We start from the raw sequence: 23,066 nt of genomic DNA on the forward strand, positions 1-23,066 counted from the left end.
ATTTTTCTTATTATTTCTGAGAGATCCTCAGCTTGTGTCGTTTCTGGGATTCCGCGTATTCTTATGTTCTTCCTTCTATCTCTGTTTTCTTGATCTTCTAATTTATACGCCTGTTCTCGTTGGTTTATTTTTAATGCTTTTATTTCATCCTCTAATTTTTTAACTGAGGTTACATTGTAATCGACTTTTTTCTCCACTTCTTCCACTCTTTCCAGTATATGCCCCATATTTCTCTCCATTTTTTCCATTTGCGATTTGAGTGATCTTTCTAAGGCAGCGAACATTCCTTCCATTTCCCTTTTTGTTGGCAAAAGTGTCATGTCCTGCGTTTCATCCTTATTTCTTTGTTCGGGGTCTATTTCTTTATCTTTGTCTGTTTCTCTATCTTGATCTATTCTAATCTCTAAGAGTGACTCTGAGAGTGTTTCTGAGTCCGCCAAAGTGTTAGCGACCCCTTTTTTTTTATCTTTTTTTTTTTCCTTTTCTACTTGAGCTCCTCTGGCAGTTGTTGGTTTTTCTATATGCTGGTTATCTCCATTTGTCCCATGGGTCACAAATTTGCACATCGGGCCTGGACTTTGACTTAAGCGGGGGACCTTTGGGATTGCCCCACCTTTCACTCCTTTTCCCCTTGTGGTCATCCTTCACCCCTATCGGTCCTACTATAGTCCTGGATGTTTACCCGTGCTTCTTGGCGCGCCTGAGTTATAACTGCACACTTTACCGGTATTTTATAAGAAGTCCGTTTTGCGGTTGTGGGGAGTGTATACTACATGAGACAAAACCTTTTGAAGTTTCTTATATCAGAGTTTAATGTTACTATAGTATTTCTACTCTTTGTCTTTAGCTGTAGATTAAAGATATTCGACGCGCCTAACACGTATACTGACCCCCTCCTTCTGTCAGTCTCCAGTGCCCGTCAGTCTTAAAGTCCTCCTTATACCGGTTTCAGGGCTCAATAGTATGATTAATTGCACTATATGCTGTACTTTTACCATTGTATCCACCAATTTTTAGTCATGTTCTCTGCCAACTCATCTGTATATTGTATATTATAGATTCTAAAATATCTTTTAAACAGAGTTCAATATTTATTGCGTATATTCTGTTGAGAAAAAACTCTCCCTGTATTTTAATTGATCCCAATAGGGAGGAGGGAAATGTCCAGGGGATGCCGCCTAGAGAACCAAAAAAAAAAAAAATACCAGCTTCTTTACAAACACATAAAATTCAATGATGAGCTTATATCCCTTATGTTATGTCAGTCACTTCCAGTAGCCATTCTCCTCAGAAACATTGTCCCATTGATTATATATTTTCGTTTTTTTTTAGTTTTTAATTCTTAAATGGACATTTGTACTCACCATTCTGGTGTGTGCAATAAGCTGACAAATGTACTCACCAGTCTAGCAGCTTTCTAACAGAGTAAGGAAAAATAACTGCTGCAATGGGTTTCACTTTGTTTCACCTTGTTTCTGGACAGGCTATTCATGACAGCCTATGATTTTTCTCCTGAGTTGCAGGGCTGGCGTTGTGTCTCCCCTCAGCCCCCTCTCACGGAGCGGCGCGACACACCTTCACAACTCAGCAGCCCGCACGCTCCAGGGGGGAAAGAAGCCACCGCACAGCTGATGCCGCCGGGGGGGCTCCGGTCCTCACTCCCCTCTGCAGCTCCCTCCCCCTGCTCGGCACGCCGTTCCAATGCGCCGTCCTATCGCGACCACACACCACGCAGTGCATCCAGCCAGGGGAGCCGAGCGTGACCTCTCTGAGAGCCACGCTACAAGCACGGGCTTCAATCCGGGAGGGTGGACGGAGGAAGGGGAGGGACGGAGGATGCCCTAGTGGAGGGTGCGGGGGATCCGGCTCACGAACATCTCCGGTCCCAGCGTGTACTCAGAGCAGGGCTGAGGTGCGGGCGTCCGTGTCTAGCTACTGCTGCCACCCATTGTGATGGCAACGATAGAAGTTTCCACCGCTATGTGTGCGTGATCGGGGGGTGCATGCTGGTTAATTCAGCAGCACCATATCCTGGAAGATCATCCTTGTGGGCTTCCCCATGCCCACAAGCAAGATGGGAACGAACAAAAAGAAGAAATATAAGGTACGTTTCTTTATAAAATACAAACTATAGCAGCGGAATATAATAAGAGTAATGTGTGTCACATTATAATAATATACTTTTATAATAGATGGATTTAAAAAAAAAAAAAATCCTAGATGTCGATGGAATTCCACTTTAATGTTTGGGGGTTATAAGTATATTTCTAGCAAAAACTATAAAACAAAAAGTTCCAGAAAAGACTTGGCCAGCAAGTGGTTTTAACCACTTGACGACCGCCGCACGCAGATGTACGTCGGCGGAATGGCACGGGCAGGCACATTGGCGTACAAGTATGTCCCTTTTAACTTGCCTCATGAGTGTGCTTGCGGGTCCCAGGAACTCGATGTTCCCGGGCGGCCCACGATTGCGGTCGGCAAAGGCAGAACAGGGGGATGCCTTTTGTAAACGGGGCATTCCCCTATTCTGCCTAGTGACACTGTCACTGATGGCTGTTCCCTGTGATCGGGAACGGTCATCAGTGACGTGTCGCGTGTAGCCACGCCCCCTAACAGTAAGAATCGCTCACTAGTTCTGACTTAACCCCTGCAGCGCCACCTAGTGGTTAACCCCTTCACTGCCAGTGTCATTTTTACAGTAATCGGTGCATTTTTTCAGCACTGATCGCTGTAAAAATGTCAATGGTCCCAAAAATGAGTCAAAAGTGTCCGATGTGTCCGCCATAGAGTCGCAGTCACACTAAAAATCGCTGATCACCTCCATTACTAGTAAAAAAAATATATTAATAAAAATGCCATAAAACTATATCCTATTTTGTAGATGCTATAACTTTTGCGCAAACCAATCAATAAACGCTTATTGCTATTTTTTTTATATACCAAAAATCTGTAGAAGAATACGTATCGACCTAAACTGAGGGAAAAAAATGTTTTTTTCTAATATATTTTTGGGGGATATTTATTATAGCAAAAAGTAAAAAATATTGCATTTTTTTTCAAAATTGTCGCTCTATTTTTGCGGTTAATAAAGATGTCCTACAATGTCAATGGCAGCACAAACCAATCGATTAAAAAAAATAAAATAAACTCTTCAGACTTTTTTTTTTCATTAGTATGATTTGGCACATATTAAACATATTACAGATCTCGATTTAATTTCTTGTCCTAGTCCCATCATACAGAAGATCCGTTCTCAATGTGTAGAACCCTTTACAGCCTTTGAACAGTGTCTAAAACTAAACCCAACAGCGGTGGAAAAGTGCTCCCCACATGTCGCTGACTTCTTGAAATGTGCCGAGAGTGTCAAGGTGACAGAATAAGCTTGGAAGAGGTAAGAAACAAAAATATAGATGAAAATCATTCTGCGTGTTGGATGTCATTCAATTTATGCATTGTACACTTTTTCAAATATTTTTGTTGTTTGAACTAGATATTAGTGTAGTTATATTCCCTTTTTTTCTTTTGTTTGCCTTACCTTGTAATGATCGGCTCACATGTTTTGGCTGCAGTTTGTAGTGTCATGGTTGATCGATTCCCTTATGTCCATGTATTCATTCACCTAGCTTGTCCTTATTCCCTAAAGGGCAACTCCACTTACATGGGGGAAAAAATAGCAAAAAAATAATAATATATCGTATATAATTGCGCCACAAATTATATTGTAATTGAATGTTATTAAAAAAATGACCTTTTTAATCTGCAGTGGCTGTAGTATTCTGAAAATGAAATGCAATATGGCTACCTGGAGGTGTTCTGTACACAGAATGTGTAAAGAACGCCCCCCAGAAACGTAATTTCATGCTTGTGTGATTGGCTCACTGTTTTCCCCAGAAGTCTACATTAAAATAAAAGTCAGATTTCAGGCATCCCCTGCAACACAAATGTCATTTTTGGTAAGATACTCCCAATAGGAAATCATGTCTAAAGGATGCGGACCCTTCAACTTTCCTCATTAGTTCCCTGCAGATGCTGCAGCTGATTGATAGTTATGAAACCACTCCCATTAGATTCACTTTCCCACATGGACACAGACAAACACACCGGGATTACTTCAGAATAACAAAAGGTAGTAATCTGCAACAAAGTTTGTTAAAATCCTTGCATTGTACATAGATCACCCAGAGGGGAATGTTTTTTTTTTTTTTTTTTTTTCTCAACATCTTCGCAACTTCTGGTCCAGAAGGTGTAAGCATCTGCAACACTTAAAGTGGTTAGGTATCAAAACGGATTTCTCAATTTTTATTGGTGTGGGACAGGGATTGATTCAATATCTATCTTATCTCCGGTTTCAGTCATTTTCATATATTTTTAATGAGCATTCACTAGAATATAAATGCTCAGACAGATACTCAGATATGTAACCTAGAAGCCACTCTTGATGGGCTCAATTGGGGTGCTTCTGTCTGTTCACTAAAATTCTTGCAGACCACCCACCTGCCATGTACAGTAGGTGGGCGGCCCACACAGGCAAAGCAACATACCCATACATCACTGCCTGCTTCCAGGTTTTGGGCACCCCCTGTGGGAGCCTGTCAGCAGATCCTGGCCAATGATTCATGGTCAGGACCTGCTGATTGGCTGTTTTCAATCACAGCCCAGAGCAAAGGCAGCACATTTAACCCCTTGATCGCCCTAGTTGTTAACCCCTTCCCAGCAAGTATCATTAGTGCGGTGGCAGTGTATAGTATTGGCACTGATCCCTGTATTAATGTAATTGGTGATGTCAGTTCCCCCCGGCGTCAGTCAATGTCAGAAAGCCCGCTGCACTATTGCAGTCCTATTGTAAGTCGCTAATCACTGCCACTTAGTAGTACAGTGGAACCTTGGATTACAAACATAATCCATAATTTCAGGAGAATGCTCGTAATCCAAAGCACTCGCATATCAAAGCGAGTTTCCCCATAGAAGTCAAAGGAAATTAAAATAATTTGTTCCACATTGACTTTTATAGCATGCAATACCGCATGTGGCCAGAGGTGGGGGGGGGGGGGGCGCCGGAGAGCCTCAAATACTGGGGACGGCTCGGCTGAGCTCGGAAAACCTTGGAAAGGCTCGGGAACAGAGTTTTTCCAAGCATTTCTGATCACTCCAGCACCCCCCCCCCCCACCTCAGGCCAAAAGCGGTACTACACACCGCTGTGGCTTGAATCCTGCTCGTTTGCGAAACAACATTCGCAAACCGAGTCAGAATTATTTTTTTTTAAACGGTACTCGTATTGCGAAACGCTAGTTTAACCGCGTTATGCGCAATCTGAGGTTTCACTGTATATAAAAAAAAATCCAGTGTATATAATTTTTTTTTTTTTTTTTATTATTAAATTTAGCTCTATTACAAGAAAAAATTATATAAAGTTAATTTGGATACAATGTTGCACGACTGCACAATTACCAGTTAAGGTAGCGCAGTGCTAAATAGCAAAAAATTGCCTGCTCATGAAGGGATAAATTATTCCAGAGGTCAAGTGGTTAAAGGGCATTCCACCCGAGTGAAGCCTCTTGCTTCTTAAACGTCTCGGATACTCCAGTAGTTCTAGTCCCATCCTCCAAGGTCACACACTCAGGGAATGTCTGTTTTCTAAAAATCTGGTTTAATTCTGTAGTTTTTCATCATAATACCCTTTTTTTTCTTTTTCTATTTTTTTTTTTATTTTTTTTTTATTATTCCCACAGAACTATGACCGGATACACAGACTGTTGACTGCTGTCGAGAGAACAATCCAGACACTGAACATGAAGAATCATTAGTATTATGGAAGGCAGTCATTGCAAAGATCTGTCATAGTGTTCACATTCACTTCAATGGTGCCTATGTTTTTGGAATTATGGATCAGGAATGGAAAAAATGTACAGATTGGTCTTGCGGTATTAAAAAGATGGTGCTCCCTTTTTAACAAAAAATGATACAATCTAGATAAATTATTTACAGACTGAACAGCTGTTTATTTAAAGAAAAAACTGTAACCAGGCGATGAGCATTTAAATTATTTTATATTCTTAAAGCGGGGGTTCACCCTTAGAGGGCACTTTTCCCCCTTAGATTCCTGCTCGTTATTACTAGGGGAATCGGCTATTTATTTTAAAATATGTGCAGTACTTACCCGTTTACGAGACGCATCCTCTCCGTCGCTTCCGGGTATGGGCTTCGGGAATGGGCGTTCCTTCTTGATTGACAGGTTTCCGAGAGGCTTCCGACGGTCGCATCCATCGCGTCACGATTTTCCGAAAGAAGCCGAACGTCGGTGCGCAGGCGCAGTATAGAGCCGCACCGACGTTCGGCTTCTTTCGGCTACGAGTGACGCGATGGATGCGACCGTCGGAAGCCTCTCGGAAGAATGTCAATCAAGAAGGAACGCCCGCTCCCGAAGACCCATACCCGGAAGCGACGGAAGAAGATGCAGCTCGAAAACGGGTAAGTACTGCACATATTTTAATATAAATAGCCGATTCCCCTAGACCGAACGAGCAGGAAGCTAAGGGGAGATTTTTTTTTTTTTTTTAAATGGGTGAACTCCCGCTTTAATAAGCAATAAATTAGCTTTTATACAAAACTGACCTCTGCAGCTACAGCTACTGTGGATAAATTGATTCTCACAGATCTTTAAGAGAAGTCCTGTAGTCATCCAAGTCTGGCCTTGGCACTCTGCACTCCACTTGCTCTTTGTTTACATTTAACGATTAGAAAACCCACTGGCTTATAATCACTCCAGGGAGGGGGCAGAATAAGCTGACTGTTAAAATTAAAAGTGAATGTGTTTTTGCTAAAAATCAGCTGTGTTAAAGCAGGTGGTGGTGCATGCTTTTCCAGATCACGATATATTGTCAATGGGCCCTGAAGGAGTTCAGTTTTTCTGCTTTTATGCCTGGTTCACACTATTGTGACTCTGCGTACCGAGTTTGCACAGACATGGCAGCCCATTCATTTAAATGGATTGCTCCCCCTGCGTTTAATGCAGGAACATTTTCCTGCATCATTTTTAAAAAGCAGCGGCAGGGAATTCACATGGTGCTTTTGCACCATGTGATTTCACAATGGTTTCCCTCACCTGCCGCTGCAGTTTTTAGATGTGTAGAGGTGCCATTAGGAATGACTGGCGGCACTGCACATTTTTAAAGCGCAGCACGTTTTGGCTGCAGGTGGTTGTAGGTGTGGGAACTGGTGTGATCCCCGCACCTGCAACATTGTGAACCAGGCCTTAGGATTATCTACTCCACAGTGCCTGTGGCTAAAGAGGTCATTGAGGCCGTGTGTTAAAGCTTATTTACTGCTTAAGAAAATATGTAAACTATTAAATGTCTAGGCTGGCCACCATTCTACTTTTGCAGATAGGTTCCCAAAGTAACGATTGTACAAAGTGAAAGATCCATCAAGAGAGCTAGACACCAGCATATAGCTTTGCGAGGATGATGACTTCATTTTAGAACCTAAGTTGACATCACCCTTCCCATTAGCAGTTCTCAACCTGTGTGTTGGACTGATCTCACCACACACCTTACAATCAAATTGTACAATCTTCTTTAGATCTACCAACAACATGTAGTGGATATTTTAGGTCTGAGGTCCCCGAACCAGAGAACCAAGGGGGGAGAAATGGGCCAATTAGAACTATCGCGGTACAGATAAAGAAAGGAACAAGTGAGGGTACATTTTAAAAGAGCAAAAAATAAATTTTATTGAAAACCTAGACATACATCATCACACAATTAAAATACTCATAACCTATGACAACACCATATTGAGGAACCCCCGATAGGGAGAAAGACACAATGGGTTGAGGGTTATGACGGTCTCGACTAGTTTCGCGGAATATTCCGCTTCCTCAGGAGAAATTCTAGACAGGTCCCGCCAAGATGGAATCAGCGTGCGTAGCCCTACAGGGTCCCATGCGGTAGCCATGGTGGACACACGGAGGGGATGTCCTGCTAGTCTTGAAGGTAAGATAGGTGGTAAAATGTAAGGGGATCCCGGGAACAGGAGCCCAATGGTGGCACCTGTGGAGGTGCCTGTGAGTTCAACACAACATGTGGGAGTAGTACAGTTGTATGGAGTAGGGGGGGCCAAACAATGACCCATGATAGCATCAGGATAGTGATGCTAGCGTCTAATACTGTGGACTGGGTAAGTCGCAGTAGTCCCGGGACCCAGCGTTGGTCAGACATGTAGTGTCAACATGTAGTGCAAGGGCCTGCCTAATTGAATGCAAGATGATTGGATTAGGTAGGTCCTCATACTACTTGTATTTGGTAAATCTAAAGTTGATTGTAACGTACGTGGTGACTCTTAGGTAATGTTTTTGGTGGGTCATAATGATCCAGATTTTTTATTCTATTTTTTGTTAACATCGGACTAATAAAGCAATCTAAATAATTTAATGGTTTTGTGTGAAAATTTGTCATCATCCAATTGTTTTGCAAATGTTGTTCTTTTAGAATAAACTTAACATATGGTAATCAAATTATACAGTTAAACTTATACACGCTGCCTTCTAATTAGTTATTAGGACCGACCACAATTATCCATTTGGCATCTACAGTCAGTAGGCTAGCAGTCCCTATTATGAGCTCTTTTGCCATGGTAGCATTTATCATATGACAATTAGGAGCATGCAGAGGTGCACACTCTTAGCTGTCAGGCCATGTTTTAACTAACAGCCAAAAGCCTCTTCTACGATTGGGAAATAATCAATGTGGTTCTTGATCGTGGTGATCAATCTGGCTAAAGGTCAATTTACAAAATTTGGTCAAGGAGATATAAACCTTTTCATTCACTTCAGCCGAGATGGTAGAGTGCCGTTGTTTAATACTGTTATTGAAATATACAATTCCAGTATTAAAAAAAAAAACTTACATTTTTTATTTTTATTTTTACATTTTTGCTATAAGTAAAACGAACAAATTAAGTATTTATTAATACAGTGTACCAATTAAAATGTCCTTTTGAAAATGTAAAACTTATTTAACTTGAATATTTAGGCTTTAATCACCTCTGGCCAGAAAAAGGTTAACTAAACATAATTAGTGATGTACATTATTCTGTTCATTGAGTTAAAGCGGGGGTTCACCCAAAAAAAAAAAAATTTTAACATTACATTCAGGCGAGTTGTTAGAATGACAATCGGCTGTTTTTTTTTTTTTAAATCCTTGCCGTACATACCGTTTTTATATGTGTGTGTGTGTGTGTGTGTGTGTGTTCACCGCGGCTTCCGGGTATAATCTGCGGGACTGGGCGTTCCTAATTGATTGACATGCTTCCGACCGGCACATCACGAGTTGCCGGAAAAAGCCGAACGTCGGTGCGCAGGCGCCGTATAGAGCCGATTAGCAGTCCGGCTTTTTTCGGCAACTTGTGACGCGCTGTATACGCCGGTCGGAAGCATGTCAATCAATTAAGAACGCCCAGTCCCGCAGATTATACCCGGAAGCCGCGGTGAACATTATATATATATATATATATATTAGTATGTACGGCCAATTGTCATTCTAACAACTCGCCTGAATGTAATGTTAAAACATTTTTTTATTTTTTTGGGTGAACCCCCGCTTTAAAGAAAAGTGCACAGCTCCAACACTCCAAGCTCTCCCCTCGTATACTGGAAACAGGTGAGTCTATCCCTCCTTGCATGGTTCAGTATAATCTAGAAGAAAAGCTGCACAGATGTTGTCTTAACAGTTAAACTGTTAGTTGGCTGACAAGCTTTAGCTCCTGCTCCCAGCACTACCTTCCTGACCTGTTTCACCAGATGGCATACTTTTTAACAGTCCCAGATTGTGCAGGAGTATAAAGCCCCTTTCACACGGGGAGGATCCCTTTTGACGGACTCTGCTAGCTCGGTGGGGATCGCGCCGTTGATCCTCGCTGAGCAGGTGGATGACAGTTCTGTCTCCGCTCACTGTGCAGAGACTCACTCTCAGAGTCCCATTCTCCTCTATGGGGAGATCGAATAAAAATGGACCGCATGTCTGTTTTCATCCGATCCGCCAGACGGATGGTAAATAGAATCACCATCCATCTGGATTTGGCAGACCGGATTGGATATCGGCAGATGAAGTAGACGTGTGTGCAGACATCCGCCTCTCCATAGGACTTAATATTTGGTCCTATCAGGTTCGCCCGAAAAATGGCAGACGGACCTGATTGGACAGCCTGTATGAAAGGGACTTAACACATTTTCACCTCAATCCTCAGTCAGCTTTGTCTAGCAAAGTCTCTGCCCCCTGTAGGTTGTGCATACGGTGCAATCATATGCAACTTGCCATGGAGTTTGGTCAGAAAAAACAACTGTAATATGATATGCGTATAAATGAGCTATAGTAACTCTTTTATATGCAGATCCTTCCTTTGGTTCATTGAAGGCTACTCCTCTGTTCTTATCAAATCCACAGCTGAGCGGAAGCCTTCCCTCTGCCACTGCATGCCATGCTTCCAGAATCTGGTGAGGGGGTTTGAGGGGAGAGGTGGCCTGTACTGTGGGGTTGGTTGGGCTGGGGACCTGTACTGAGGGGGTGGTCTGCACTTGGGGTCCATACTGAAGAGTTGGGCCAGGTAGGGGGAGGCTCTCTACTGTTGAGGTGGGCTGGGATGGTAGTTTGTGGTGGTGGGGGGCGGGGGGGGGGGGGTGCGGGAAATCTATACTGTGTGGGAAATATAAGCTGTTGGGTAAATATAAGCTGTTGGGGAAGATCTGTACTGTGGGGAATATGGGATTGGGGATTTGTAGTGGGAGGAGAGGGTCGTTTTTATTTGTACTCTATCACTGTCCTGTGCATCATGCAGTCCTGACCCCTGAACTCTGTATTATGTACCCCAACCCAACGCTGTATCCTGGCCTAGGCCAACAAGGCCTAGGGCAGCACAGAAAGAGTCCCCGCCGGCTTGCGCTACACTTTTAGTGTAGCGCCAGTCTTATGGGGCGGACTGGGCTGAGAGGGAAATTAGTCTAGCACCCCCATAAAGCGGCCGCACTGCTTCCGGTATGTAGACTGGCGGCATCCTGCAAATGAGGGGGGGGTGCTGCTTCTAATTTTTACTGTCATATCATTCTGTACCACAAACCTTCCTCACTGTGCTATATGTTTTCTGCTGCCCCATTGGCATGGTTATATCTTCTTAGTCCTCTCCATAAAATGATCAGAAATTTGTGCTTAACCACTTCCATACCGTGCCAATTCTGGCACTTCTCTCCTTCATGTAAAAATCACAAATTTTTTGCTATAAAATTGCTTAGAAACCCCAAACATTTATATATATATATATATATATATATATATATATATATATATATATATATATATATTAGCTGAATACCCGGCGTTGCCCGGTCTTCCTATCTTAACCTTTTGGGGAGGAAAATCATAGTACTATAAATATACCCATCTTTTATATAAGGGTGTAGGTAAGGGTTAATTTAACTGTCATATATTTTTATTTGGTATATAAGTAATATGTGTAGCAGGTATTATTGAAATATCTCCAGGCGTACAGAAGTTATGTGGGAACATACATTTCCCATTGATTTGCATGGGACTTTAAACAAAAACCCCGACCCTCACAAATGGGGGTAGTTAAGGGATAAATTAACTATCCTATAGTTTAAGTGGACATATAAGTAACATGTGACCAAGTGTTATCGAAATATCTACAGCCGTTTGGAAGTTATGAAGTAACATGTATTTCCCATAGAGTTGAATGGGACTTTAAAGGAAAACCCCGACCATGGCAAATGGGGGTGGGTAAGGGTTAAACCACCTATCCTATGTTTGTTGCTGACATATAAGTAACATGTTTGCCAAGTTTCATGTTAATATTTTTAGCCGTGATGCTGGAACATACATACATACATACACACACACACACGTTGAGTTTTATATATATATAGATTATATATATATATATATATATATATATATATATATTATATATATATTAGGGTTGTCCAGATACCGATACCAGTATCGGTATCGGGACCGATACCGAGTATTTTCGTGAGTACTCGTACTCGCGTAAATACCCCCGATACCTAAATAGAATACTTTCCCCCGCCGCCGCATCGAAAGCCGCCGCATCGCACCACCGCATCGAAAGCCGCCGCATTGGTTAAACGGCGTGCGGGAACATCACAACTTTCATTTGAATAGCTGTAGTGTTCCCGCGCGTATAGACACTCCCCCTTGCTCGGGATTGGATGGGTGATCGTGATCTGTCCAATGCCGAGCAAGGGGAGTGTCTATACGCGCGGGCAAAACAGCTATTCAAATGAATGCTGTGATTTTCTCCATGCGGCGGCTTTTGGCGGCAAAGGTATGGGGGAAATGGCTGGAGGGACATGGCTGCATATGTGAGGGACATGGCTAGAGGGACATGGCTGCATATGTGAGGGACATGGCTAGAGGGACATGGCTGCATATGTGAGGGACATGGCTAGAGGGACATGGCTGCATATGTGAGGGACATGGCTAGAGGGACATGGCTGCATATGTGAGGGACATGGCTAGAGGGACATGGCTGCATATGAGAGGGACATGGCTGCATATGTGAGGGACATGGCTAGAGGGACATGGCTGCATATGTGAGGGACATGGCTAGAGGGACATGGCTGCATATGTGGGGGACATGGCTGGGGGGACATGGCTGCATATGTGGGGGACATGGCTGCATTTGGGGACACATTTAAAAAAAGTATCGGTATTCGGTATCGGCGACTACTTGAAAAAAAGTATCGGTACTTGTACTCGGTCCTAAAAAAGTGGTATCGGGACAACCCTAATATATATATATAGCAGACACCCTAGGGAATAAAGTGGCGGTCATTGCAACTTTTTATCTTGCACGGTATTTGCGCAATAATTTACTGGGGACAGGGGCGTTTTTAATAAAAAATGTTTATTATTTTACTTAATTTTTTTTATTTTTACCCCTTCTTTTATTTTTATTTTTTTAACTTTTTTTTTTTTTATCGCTTTTATTCCTATTACAAGGAATGTAAGCATCCCTTGTAATATAAATAGTGTGTGACAGGCAGGGGCGGATCCAAGAATGGGCAGCGGAGCAATTGCCACCCCTGAGAAATTAGTGGTAGTTGCAGAACTTGCGGCACCTAAGAGTCTGAGCGGGCGGCGAGTGAGAGTCAGAGAGTGGGCGGTCAGCTGGTCGGCTCTGTGGGTGAGCGGCCAATCAACAAGCCGGGGGAGCAGAGAGATGACATGATCTCTCACCGCCTCGCACCCACCCTACACCCCTGCAGTAACTTCCGCTCTCACTGTGCAGGCAGCAGAGATTACATCATCTCTCTGCTGTCTGACTCTGACAAGCAAAACACCAACTTAGCAAGTGACAATCGGTAAGGTGTGGCAGGTGAGATGGCAAGTGACAATCTGCATCTGGTGGCAGGCAAGTCACATTCCGCAACATGTGGCAAGTGACAATCCGCAACTTGTGGAAGGTGATGTGGCAAGTGACAATCTTCAACATGTGGCAAGTAACAATCCACAACATGTGGCAAGTAACAATCCACAACATGTGGCAGGTGACATGGCAAGTGACAATCTGCATCTGGTGGCAGGCAAGTTACATTCCGCAACATGTGGCAGGTGATGTGGCAAGTGACGATCCGCAACGTGTGGCAAGTGACAATCCGCAACGTGTGTCAGGTGACATGGCAAGTGACAAGCTGCAACGTGTGGCAAGTGACAAGCTGCATCTGATGGCAGGTGACGTGGCAAGTGACACACTCGGGGCACCCACTGATTCTGCATTATGGTGAGTTGAACCATTTCATTATATATTACAATGTAATAATTTAAATAATGCGCTTCAATCATCCTGACACTATAACAACCATGGTGCTGTGATGATTGAAGCGCTAACACCAGTCATTTCCCTGATAAATTTCCCCCCAAAAGAAAATATCTTTTGGCAGTGCCCTTCCCGAGACTAGACTCTGGATCCACCCCTGGTGAAAGGTCCTCTTTATGGACAGATGCAGGGTCAATAAGACCCCACATCTCTCCTCCAGCCTGGAAAGCATGAGATCGGGGGGAAAAAATTCACCAATCTCATGCTGACAGCCGCGATTGTGGCTTTGTTTACTTCTGGGTACCCGGGCGCAACGTTATGCCTCCGACAGTCATGGAGATTAAACTGAGCCATGAGTGTTGGTTATTCTGTGTTATCTTTTAAATTGTGAAATTATAAGAAAATCGAAAGTGTATAAACATACTAATTGTGAACAAGGCGTGTTTCTTTGTGACTTATGCAGCCACAATGTTGTGTGTCACTTGATCCCTTTTTGTTTGTCTGTTAGTTGACAGTAGCAGCTGCAGGTCAGCAAGAAAAAGTGTTTCCGCCCGGTTTCGAACCGGGGACCTTTCACGTGTGAGGCGAACGTGATAACCACTACACTACGGAAACTACTTGGTAGGTTACACTAAAGTAATTAAAGTGGAGTTCCACCTAAAAGTGGAACTTCCACTTAATTCACTCCTCGCCCCCTTACATGCCACATTTGGCATGTCATTTTTTTGGGGGGGGAGTGGGGGCTTCAGGAGGAGTGGGACTTCCTGTCCAACTTCCTCCTTCCCCCAAGGGGCTGCAAAGGCGATTAGATCGCCTTTTGGCAGCCCCTCCTTGTAGGCGATCGCCTGGGACACGTGACAGGTCCCAGGCGATCACCTGTCTAATCAAATGGCGCAGCGCCGTTCGCGCATGCACAGTGGGGTGCCCGGTCGTGAAGCCGAAAGTCACGGCCGGATGCCCACAGTTGCAGTGGAGGCGCCGACAGTGAAGGGGGGGGACCGGAAAGAAGCTCCCAGCGGCACATCGCTGGAGCCGTGGAGCAGGTAAGTGTATGTTTATTAAAAGCCAGCAGCTACACTTTTTGTAGCTGCTGACTTTTAATAAACATAAAAAAAAGCCTGGAACACCCCTTTAAGGAATTTCAACACCATGGTATAAAATTAGGCCATTTATAAATGTAAATAGGGAAGTTAAAGTGGAGTTCCACCCTCTTCATCCCCTGCTTCTCTGTCCCCTTAAACACATTTGGCATATTATTTTTTTGAAAACTCAGTTTTGTTATTGATATGCTTCTTCTCCGGCCGCAGCCTGAGCGTGTCATCCCCCGTCCGCTATGGGAGACGAGACGGTATGCCTCCTGGGAGATGTTTGTCATCAATCCCAGAAGGCAATAGTCGGACCGTAGCATCGCGGGGCTTTACCGCGCATGCGCCGGAGCTAGCCGTAGTCCAAACAAAGTACCTGCTGTGCTGATAATTTGCTAAGCACAGATTTCCCTAAGCCACGCCCTCCCGTTTTCCTTATTGGCCAGTCATGTCTAGAGGGTGAAGGAAGAATGTAGTGGCAAGAAACCAAGTCAGCACCCCGCTGCCCGCCTTATAATGTGCGATGGTGGCAGTGTGCGATGGCAGTGTCTTTTATATTCGGCGCCCAGTGTCTTTTATATTCGGCGACCCCCCCCCCCCCCCCGCTTTTAAACTTATAATGTGCGCTGGCCTGGCATTGTCCTTTTATATTCGACAATCGGCGTAACCCCCCCCCCCCCCCGCTTATCTACTTTTAATGAGTGCTGTCATATATTGATTGATTGTCATTTCCTTTCAGCGATCAGCTGCACCCAACCCCCTTTAGCACCTTTATTTGTCAGTGTCATTTATATTCGTTGATCGGCGGCAAAACCGCCGCCCCCCTCCCCGCTTATCACCTTTGAACGGGCAATGTCATTGATTATCATTTACTTGTCATTGCAATGTCATTGTCCTATATATTCGATCGACGCCACCCCCCTCCCCCCCCGCTTATGAACTTTTAATGGGCGATGTCATTGATTATCATTTACTTTCAGCGAACTTTTCAACTTTTAATGTGCAATGTCAATGTCTGTTATATTCGGCGATCGGCGGCAAGCCCCCCCCCCCTCGCTTATCACCTTTTAATGGGCGATGTCATTGTCATATATATTCTGCGATATGCGCCACCCCCCCCCCCAATTATGAACTTTGGGCGTGGTTGAAACCCCCCCCCCGCTTATTAACGGGCAGGCGATGTCATATATATTCTGCGATCGGCGGCACCCCCTATGAACTTTTAATGGGCGATGTCATCGTCATTTACTTTCATCGATCGCCGGCAAGTACAAACCCCCCCCCCTCCCCAGCTTGTCAACTTTTAATGATGGGCGCTGTCATCATTTATATACGGCGACACTTCTCCCGCTTATCAACTTTGAATGGGTGATGTCATTGTCATATACTTTCATTGTCATTACTTCCCATTCCCATCCCCCCCCCCCCGCTTATCAACATTAAATGGGTTATTTCAGGAGAGGTTTGCATAAGGGGCGGCAACTTCCTCTGCCGTTGCTATGGAGACCTGACCTGAAACCTATTACACTGAGCATGTGCGAGATCTGCATAGCTGAAATCCAGGAAGAAATACAGTCTGGCTTCAGATGCCCACACTTAAGATGGCCACGGTCTAATGCTAGTTTATTAACGTTCAAAATGCTGTAATAACCTAACAAAACGGACCTTAGTTTACAGACTAACTTTACTAGAATACATTAAGCTTGTGTATTATAGGGGTATTTTTATTTAAAAAGTGTAATTTCGCCCGGAACACCATTTTACAAATACATGCAGGAGACTCGGCGAGGGTTTCCAGTGATTATCGGTAGGTGGAAATTAATTAATGGGAGGTTCACAGCTATGTGCGGCCACTATCATTTAATCACTCAAGCAGTGATTGCATATGAATGATTGGCCCTGGATAAACACTGTCTTTGTCTAGGGCTGATTATTCCCAGGTGGTCACTCCATAAGCAATTACGTGTAATCACCTGTCATTAGTAGTGGGAACAGTTAGCTTCCTGTTGCTGTCAGTGGGACTTATTCCTGTAGTTAACCACTTCAGACCTGCGCTATTGACAAAAGACGTCAACAGCGCGGCTCTCAAGTGCCGGGTGGATGTCTTTGGAAGTCTTTTTAAAAGCATTACCCGCGCGCGCCACTGGGTAAACACTGTCCCGGCGCATCGCTGAAGAGCCGATGCGTGTACCTGGCGGCCGCGATGTCCGCCGGGTACACGCGATCGGCGGTGACACAGCAGGTGACAGCAGGGACGTGGAGCTCTGTGTGTAAACACAGAGCTCCACGTGCTGTCAGAGGAGAGGAGACCGATCTGTGTCCCTTGTACATAGGGACACAGCATCGGTTACCTCCCCCAGTCAGCCCCCTCCCCCCACACAGTTAGAACACACCCAGGGAATACATTTAACCCCTTCCTCACCCCCTAGTGTTAACCCCTTCCCTGCCAGTCACATTTACACAGTAATTAGTGCATTTTTATAGCACTGATCGCTGTATAAATGTGAATGGTCCAAAATTTGTGTCAAAAGTGTCCGATACGTCCGCCGCAATATCGCAGTCCCAATAAAAATCGCAGATCGCCGCCATTACTAGTAAAAAAAAATAATAATAAAAAAAATCATTCTGTCCCCTATTTTGTAGGCGCTATAACTTTTGCGCAAACCACTCGCTTATTGCGATTTTTTTTTTTTACAAAAATACGTAGAAAAATACGTATCGGCCCTAACTGAGAAAAAAAATATTTTTTTTTAAAAAAAAGATATATTTTTTTTATAGCAACAAGTAAAAAATATATATATATTTTTTTAATTGTCGCTCTTTTTTTGTTTATAGCGCAAAAAATAAAAACCGCAGAGGTGATCAAATACCACCAAAATAAAGCTATTTGTGGGGAAAAAAGGACGTCAATTTTGTTTGGGAGCCACGTCGCACGACCGCGCAAATGTCTGTTAAAGCGACGCAGTGCCAGAAGCTGAAATTTCGCCTTGGCACGAAGGGGGTTTATGTGCCCAGTAAGCAAGTGGTTAATGCCAGCCATAGATGGTTCAAATCTCAATTGTTTCATCAGGAACTAACTGAGTTTTGAACTGTGTGGGCAGGCTGATTGATCAACTTGGGTACAAGCAGCCTCTCAGATTCACTTGTGATTATCGCTAGCGGCTGCTATAATCACTAGCAATAATCACTGTCTTCTCCAGGCAGGGACAGCTTAGCCCGCCTCCGCACCCCCCACCGGGTGCAGACAATTGCTCAGCAGGAGGGATTCCCTTTTAAGCACTGTCTGTGTTGATGGGGGAATTGTGAAAATTTCTCTGGCAACCCTTGGTTGCAGGAAAGAAATTTGCACCTTCTATGGCCTGCCTAATAGCCAGAGACCCCTGCTGGGTCTCCTGCATGTCATCACCAACTGCCCCAATTGCAAGTGTGAATGGGGCCTAGGATGAGGACAATACTAGAAACAAAACATAAATATGCTTCCCCTAGATCTTTTCTTCTGTTCTTATACTTCCCTTTCAACATGGCTTCCAAGTGTCCCTGATTTTGAGGGACTGTTGCTGATTTGGAACAAAGTCCCTCTTTGACCCTCATTTGTCCCTCATTTTGGTCTGATCTATATAAATGTATATAAAAGGCACTTTTTATCTTTCAAAAAGTGTTTCCCAATGCTAAACCTTTCATCCGATTTCTAAATTGCTGCATTTGTAAATTTTAAAAGCCAATATAAGACCCCTTTCACACTGAATCGTTTTTACAGCGTTTTAGCCCTAAAAATGGCGCTATTAAAACGCTCTCCATGCATCTCAAAGGACCCTTTCACACCGAGTCCTGCAAGCAGCATCTTTGGAGCAGCTTTTGGGCGCTGAAAGAAACGCTCCAAAAACACCCCTCTCCATTGAAATGACTTGAAAGCGCTGTAAAAACGCCTTACCCTTTCACACTGAGACACTGCAAAAACGTCCTAAAACTCTAGGGTCTTAGTGGTGCTTTACCAGCATATTGGGATTGCAGATGAGGCTTCGCTCGAATAACGCTCGAAAAAACACTTGAATAACGCTTGAAAAACGCCCCAGTGCGAAAGGGGCCTAAGTCCTGCAAGCAGAATCTTTGGAGCAGCTTTTGGGCGCTGAAAAAAAACGCTCCAAAAACGCCCCTCTCCTTTGAAATGAAAGCGCTGTAAAAACGCCTTGCCCTTTCACACTGAGGCAATGCAAAAACGGCCCTAAAATGTTAGTCTTAGCGGTGCTTTACCAGCGTTTTTCAGGCGCTGGCAGTGTGAAAGGGCTCTGAAAGCACCCGGTCTTTCACATTGGGATTGCAGATGAGGCTTCTTTTAGGCACTTTACAGGCTTTTTTTTAAGCCAAAGCACCTGAAAAACATTTGAATAACGCCCGAAAAATGCCCCAGTGTAAAAAAGGCCTAAAGGAGTAGTAAAAGAAAGTCCTTGTGGATTTAACTTTTTTTTGGTTAATTCTCCTTTAAGGGGGGGGGGGGTGTCGGGTGTGTTCTATGCCTACTCATCTTTTTTAAATCAAGGGTATCCAAACTTCGTAAACATAGAGCCAAGTTACAGCCCTGACTTTAGGGGGGCCGAAATGTGGCCAGTGGGACTAGAAAATGCCCCAGTGTCAGTAAGTAATACCTTGGTGGTGACTGGGAGCAAAAAATGACAATCACATAATGGAGATGGAATTAAAGAGGAAGTAAACTCTCCCACTCTGATGCTTCTTTTCATTTAGTCCATTATATTGAAGCGGTGGTTCACCCTAAAAAACAAGTTTCTACCATGAAATCCAGCATACTAGCGTCGGCTACAGTATGCCTTTATTTATTTTTTTGCGCCGTACTTACAGTTTAATCCCTTAGTTAAGTTTCAGACTTAAAGCGGGAGTTCACCCATTTAAAAAAAAAAAAAAATTCTCCCCTTAGCTTCCTGCTCGTTCGGTCTAGGGGAATCGGCTATTTGTAGTAAAATATGAGCTGTACTTACCCGTTTTCGAGCTGCATCTTCTTCCGTCGCTTCCGGGTATGGGTCTTCGGGAGCGGGCGTTCCTTCTTGATTGACAGTCTTCCGAGAGGCTTCCGACGGTCGCATCCATCGCGTCACTCGTAGCCGAAAGAAGCCGAACGTCGGTGCGGCTCTATACTGCGCCTGCGCACCGACGTTCGGCTTCTTTCGGAAAATCGTGACGCGATGGATGCGACCGTCGGAAGCCTCTCGGAAACCTGTCAATCAAGAAGGAACGCCCATTCCCGAAGCCCATACCCGGAAGCGACGGAGAGGATGCGTCTCGTAAACGGGTAAGTACTGCACATATTTTAAAATAAATAGCCGATTCCCCTAGTAATAACGAGCATCCATCTAAGGGGGAAAAGTGCCCTCTAAGGGTGAACCCCCGCTTTAAGTAGTTTAGTAGGCGTTCCTATGCAGAGGGGAACATGATTGACGGCCGACTATGGCGCGTAACGCTTCCCGAAAATAGCCGGAGTAGGACTCGGCTCTTCGCGGCGCTATACGGCACCTGCGCACAGACTAGGAGCTGACTGTGCAGGCGCCGTGAAGAGCCAAGTCCTATTTCGGCTATTTTCGGGAAGCGTGACGCGCCATAGCCGGCCGTCAATCATGTTCCCCTCTGCATAGGAACGCCTACTCCCCGCGGGGAGTCTGAAACTTAACTAAGGGATTAAATTGTGAGCACGGCGCAAAAAAATTAAATAAAGGCATACTGTAGCTCGCGCTAGTATGCTGGATGGAATGGTAGAAAAAAAATAAAAATGTTTAGGGTGAACCCCCGCTTTAAGTAATTATCAATCTATAGGCACTGTAATCCAGCCCAAATTGCATATTACTTACTGTTTAAAGAAACTTTAAAAAATTGTTTCCAGGGGTAAGGCAGCACCATCTTAAAGCAGATCTCCACTCTAAAGTGAAGTTGCGCTGATCGGCACCCTCCCCCCTCCGGTGTCACATTTGACACCTTTCAGGGGGGAGGGGGGTGCAGATACCTGTCTACAGACAGGTATCTGCACCCACTTCCGGCCCTACGATACGGGCAAAAGACGGGTTTTTTCCTTACTTCTCGTCCATCCCCCGTTGTATGCTGGGAACACTCGGCTCCCAGCACACAGCGGGAGCCAATCGGCGGGCGCAGCGCGACTCGCGCATGCGCCGTAGGGAACCGGGCACTGAAGCCGGAGCGCTTCACTTGATGGTTCCCTCACCGTGGATGGAGGGGGGAGCAGCAGGGTGACGAGCGATCGCTCGTCATCTGCTGCGGACGGCGCTGGACTCCAGGACAGGTAAGTGTCCTTATATTAAAAGTCAGCAGCTGCAGTATTTGTAGCTGCTGGCTTTTAATATATTTTTTTAGTGGCACATCCGCTTTAAGTATTGTTTTCTGACTTCTGAGTCCACATAGAGTGTATTTCCACCCATACATTGAGCACTTCCTGTACTGTTAACCAAGCCTCCTTCTCAATCCAATGTTTCTATGGCAACCCTGCTTCCCTGCTCATAGTCACTAGTTTAATTTCATAGTATTTACTTGTGCTGCTTATCTAGTGTTTGCCAAGTCAGTCTTATCAGCTTCAGCTGATAAGACTGCAGTAATTCAGTCCCAGGTTTACACTCCATGTGATGTCACATGGTCACATGAGGCCTAGAAGGAAGCTCTGAGTGATTATGCAGTCTTGTGGGATTTCACTGTTGTGCTGTAGAAAGTCCTGATAACAGACAGACAAGCAAACAGAGTGTGCCGTAAATCGGGGGAGATCTGGGCATGCTCCAGTGACGTCATTCTAAAGAACAAAAAGGATTACGACAAAACTAAGCAAGTAAGGATATTTCTACAAGTAGTGTTCATTATGTTTTTTTATGTCGATTTACATGGGATAAAGTTGTGGGGGAGGGTTTACAACCACTTTAATGGTTTGTGTCAGTGTAAGGAGTAGTGCACCATCATTGGTGTCAGTGGGTGGAATTATACCCTGCTGTGGAAAGAATGGTGCCTCATTGCTGGTGTCAGTTGGAGTAATAGTGCCTCATTGCTGGTGTCAGTTGGAGCAATCGTGCCCCACTGCTGGTGTTAGTAGGAGGAATTATGCCCAACACTTGGTGTCAGTGGAAAGAATCGTGCCTCATTGCTGGTGACAGTGGAAGGAATAGTTGGTGTCAATGTGAGCATTAGTTCCTCACTGCTGGTGTTAGTTGGAGGAATAGTCCCCCAGGAGCCAGAGACAAGCAAAGGACCACATCTGGGCTGCAGTTTGGAGAGCACTTCTTCAAATGAAACCTGTTCTCAGTATGGAGGTTGCCAATGTTGCCCTTTTAGTCTTTTTTTTGTTCAACAAAAAAAATAAACTGTGGTGATTAAATACCACCAAAAGAAAGCTCTATTTGTGGGGGGAAAAAATATAAGTTATTTTTGGGTACAGTGTTGCATGACCGCACAATTGTCATTCAAAGTGTGACAGCACTGAAAGCTGAAAAATGGCCTTGGTAGGAAGGGGGTGGAAGTGCCTGGTATTGGTTAAAGTCCCTGAAAAGGACATGTGACCATGGTGTGAGGTTAGAAGAAAAAAGGTTTAAAGTGGAGGTTCACCCTAAAAACAAGTATATACCATTTAATCCAGCATACTGACGATATATACAGTATGCTGTTTTTTTGTTTTTTCCGGTTTACATACTGTAGTATAGGTATTTTCCCCCCCGGCTTCCGGGTAGTGAATCCCGCGGGAGTGGGCGTTCCTATTCAGAGACTAAGTGATTGACATGATGACAAAAGCTTCCCATCGGCGCATAATGCGCGTCACCAGTTTCCGAAAAAAGCCGAACGTCGGTGTGCAGGCGCCGTATAGAGAAGTCTTTGAGAAACTGGTGACACGCATTATGCGCCGGTGGGGAAGCTTTTGTCATACGTCAATCACTTAGGCCCCTTGCACACTGGGGCGTTTTTCATGCAGTACAGCGCTAAAAATAGCGCTGCTATACCGCATGAAAAATCATGCCCTGTAGTGTTCAATGTGAAAGCCCGAAGGCTTTCACGTTGAAGCGGTGCGCTAGCAGGAGCACACTAAAAGTCCTGCTAGCCTCATCTTTACCGCGGTATAGGAGCGGTGTGTTCACCGCTCC

The 23,066-nt window shown here is 44.5% G+C and overlaps 1 protein-coding gene and 1 non-coding gene across 4 annotated transcripts in view; one reads left to right on the top strand and one right to left on the bottom strand.

The window, feature by feature from the left end:
- The window catches only part of CHCHD5 (coiled-coil-helix-coiled-coil-helix domain containing 5), a 30,477-nt gene extending 24,456 nt beyond the window's left edge, over nucleotides 1–6,021 (top strand). For all 3 annotated transcript variants that reach the window (XM_040346366.1, XM_040346368.1, XM_040346367.1), the window contains 2 exons: nucleotides 3,230–3,391; nucleotides 5,731–6,021. In XM_040346366.1, coding sequence (XP_040202300.1) covers nucleotides 3,230–3,380 — 151 coding nt within the window. In that variant the 3' untranslated portion in view covers nucleotides 3,381–3,391; nucleotides 5,731–6,021. The remainder of the gene's footprint in view (nucleotides 1–3,229; nucleotides 3,392–5,730) is intronic.
- Nucleotides 6,022–14,391: 8,370 nt separating this feature from the next.
- On the bottom strand, nucleotides 14,392–14,464 carry TRNAV-CAC. The gene has a single exon. It is a non-coding gene; the product is annotated as a tRNA-Val (tRNA).
- Between the last annotated feature and the right edge of the window lie 8,602 nt (nucleotides 14,465–23,066).

Source organism: Rana temporaria, chromosome 3, assembly GCF_905171775.1.
Source record: "Rana temporaria chromosome 3, aRanTem1.1, whole genome shotgun sequence".
NCBI classification, from domain to species: Eukaryota; Metazoa; Chordata; class Amphibia; order Anura; family Ranidae; genus Rana; species Rana temporaria.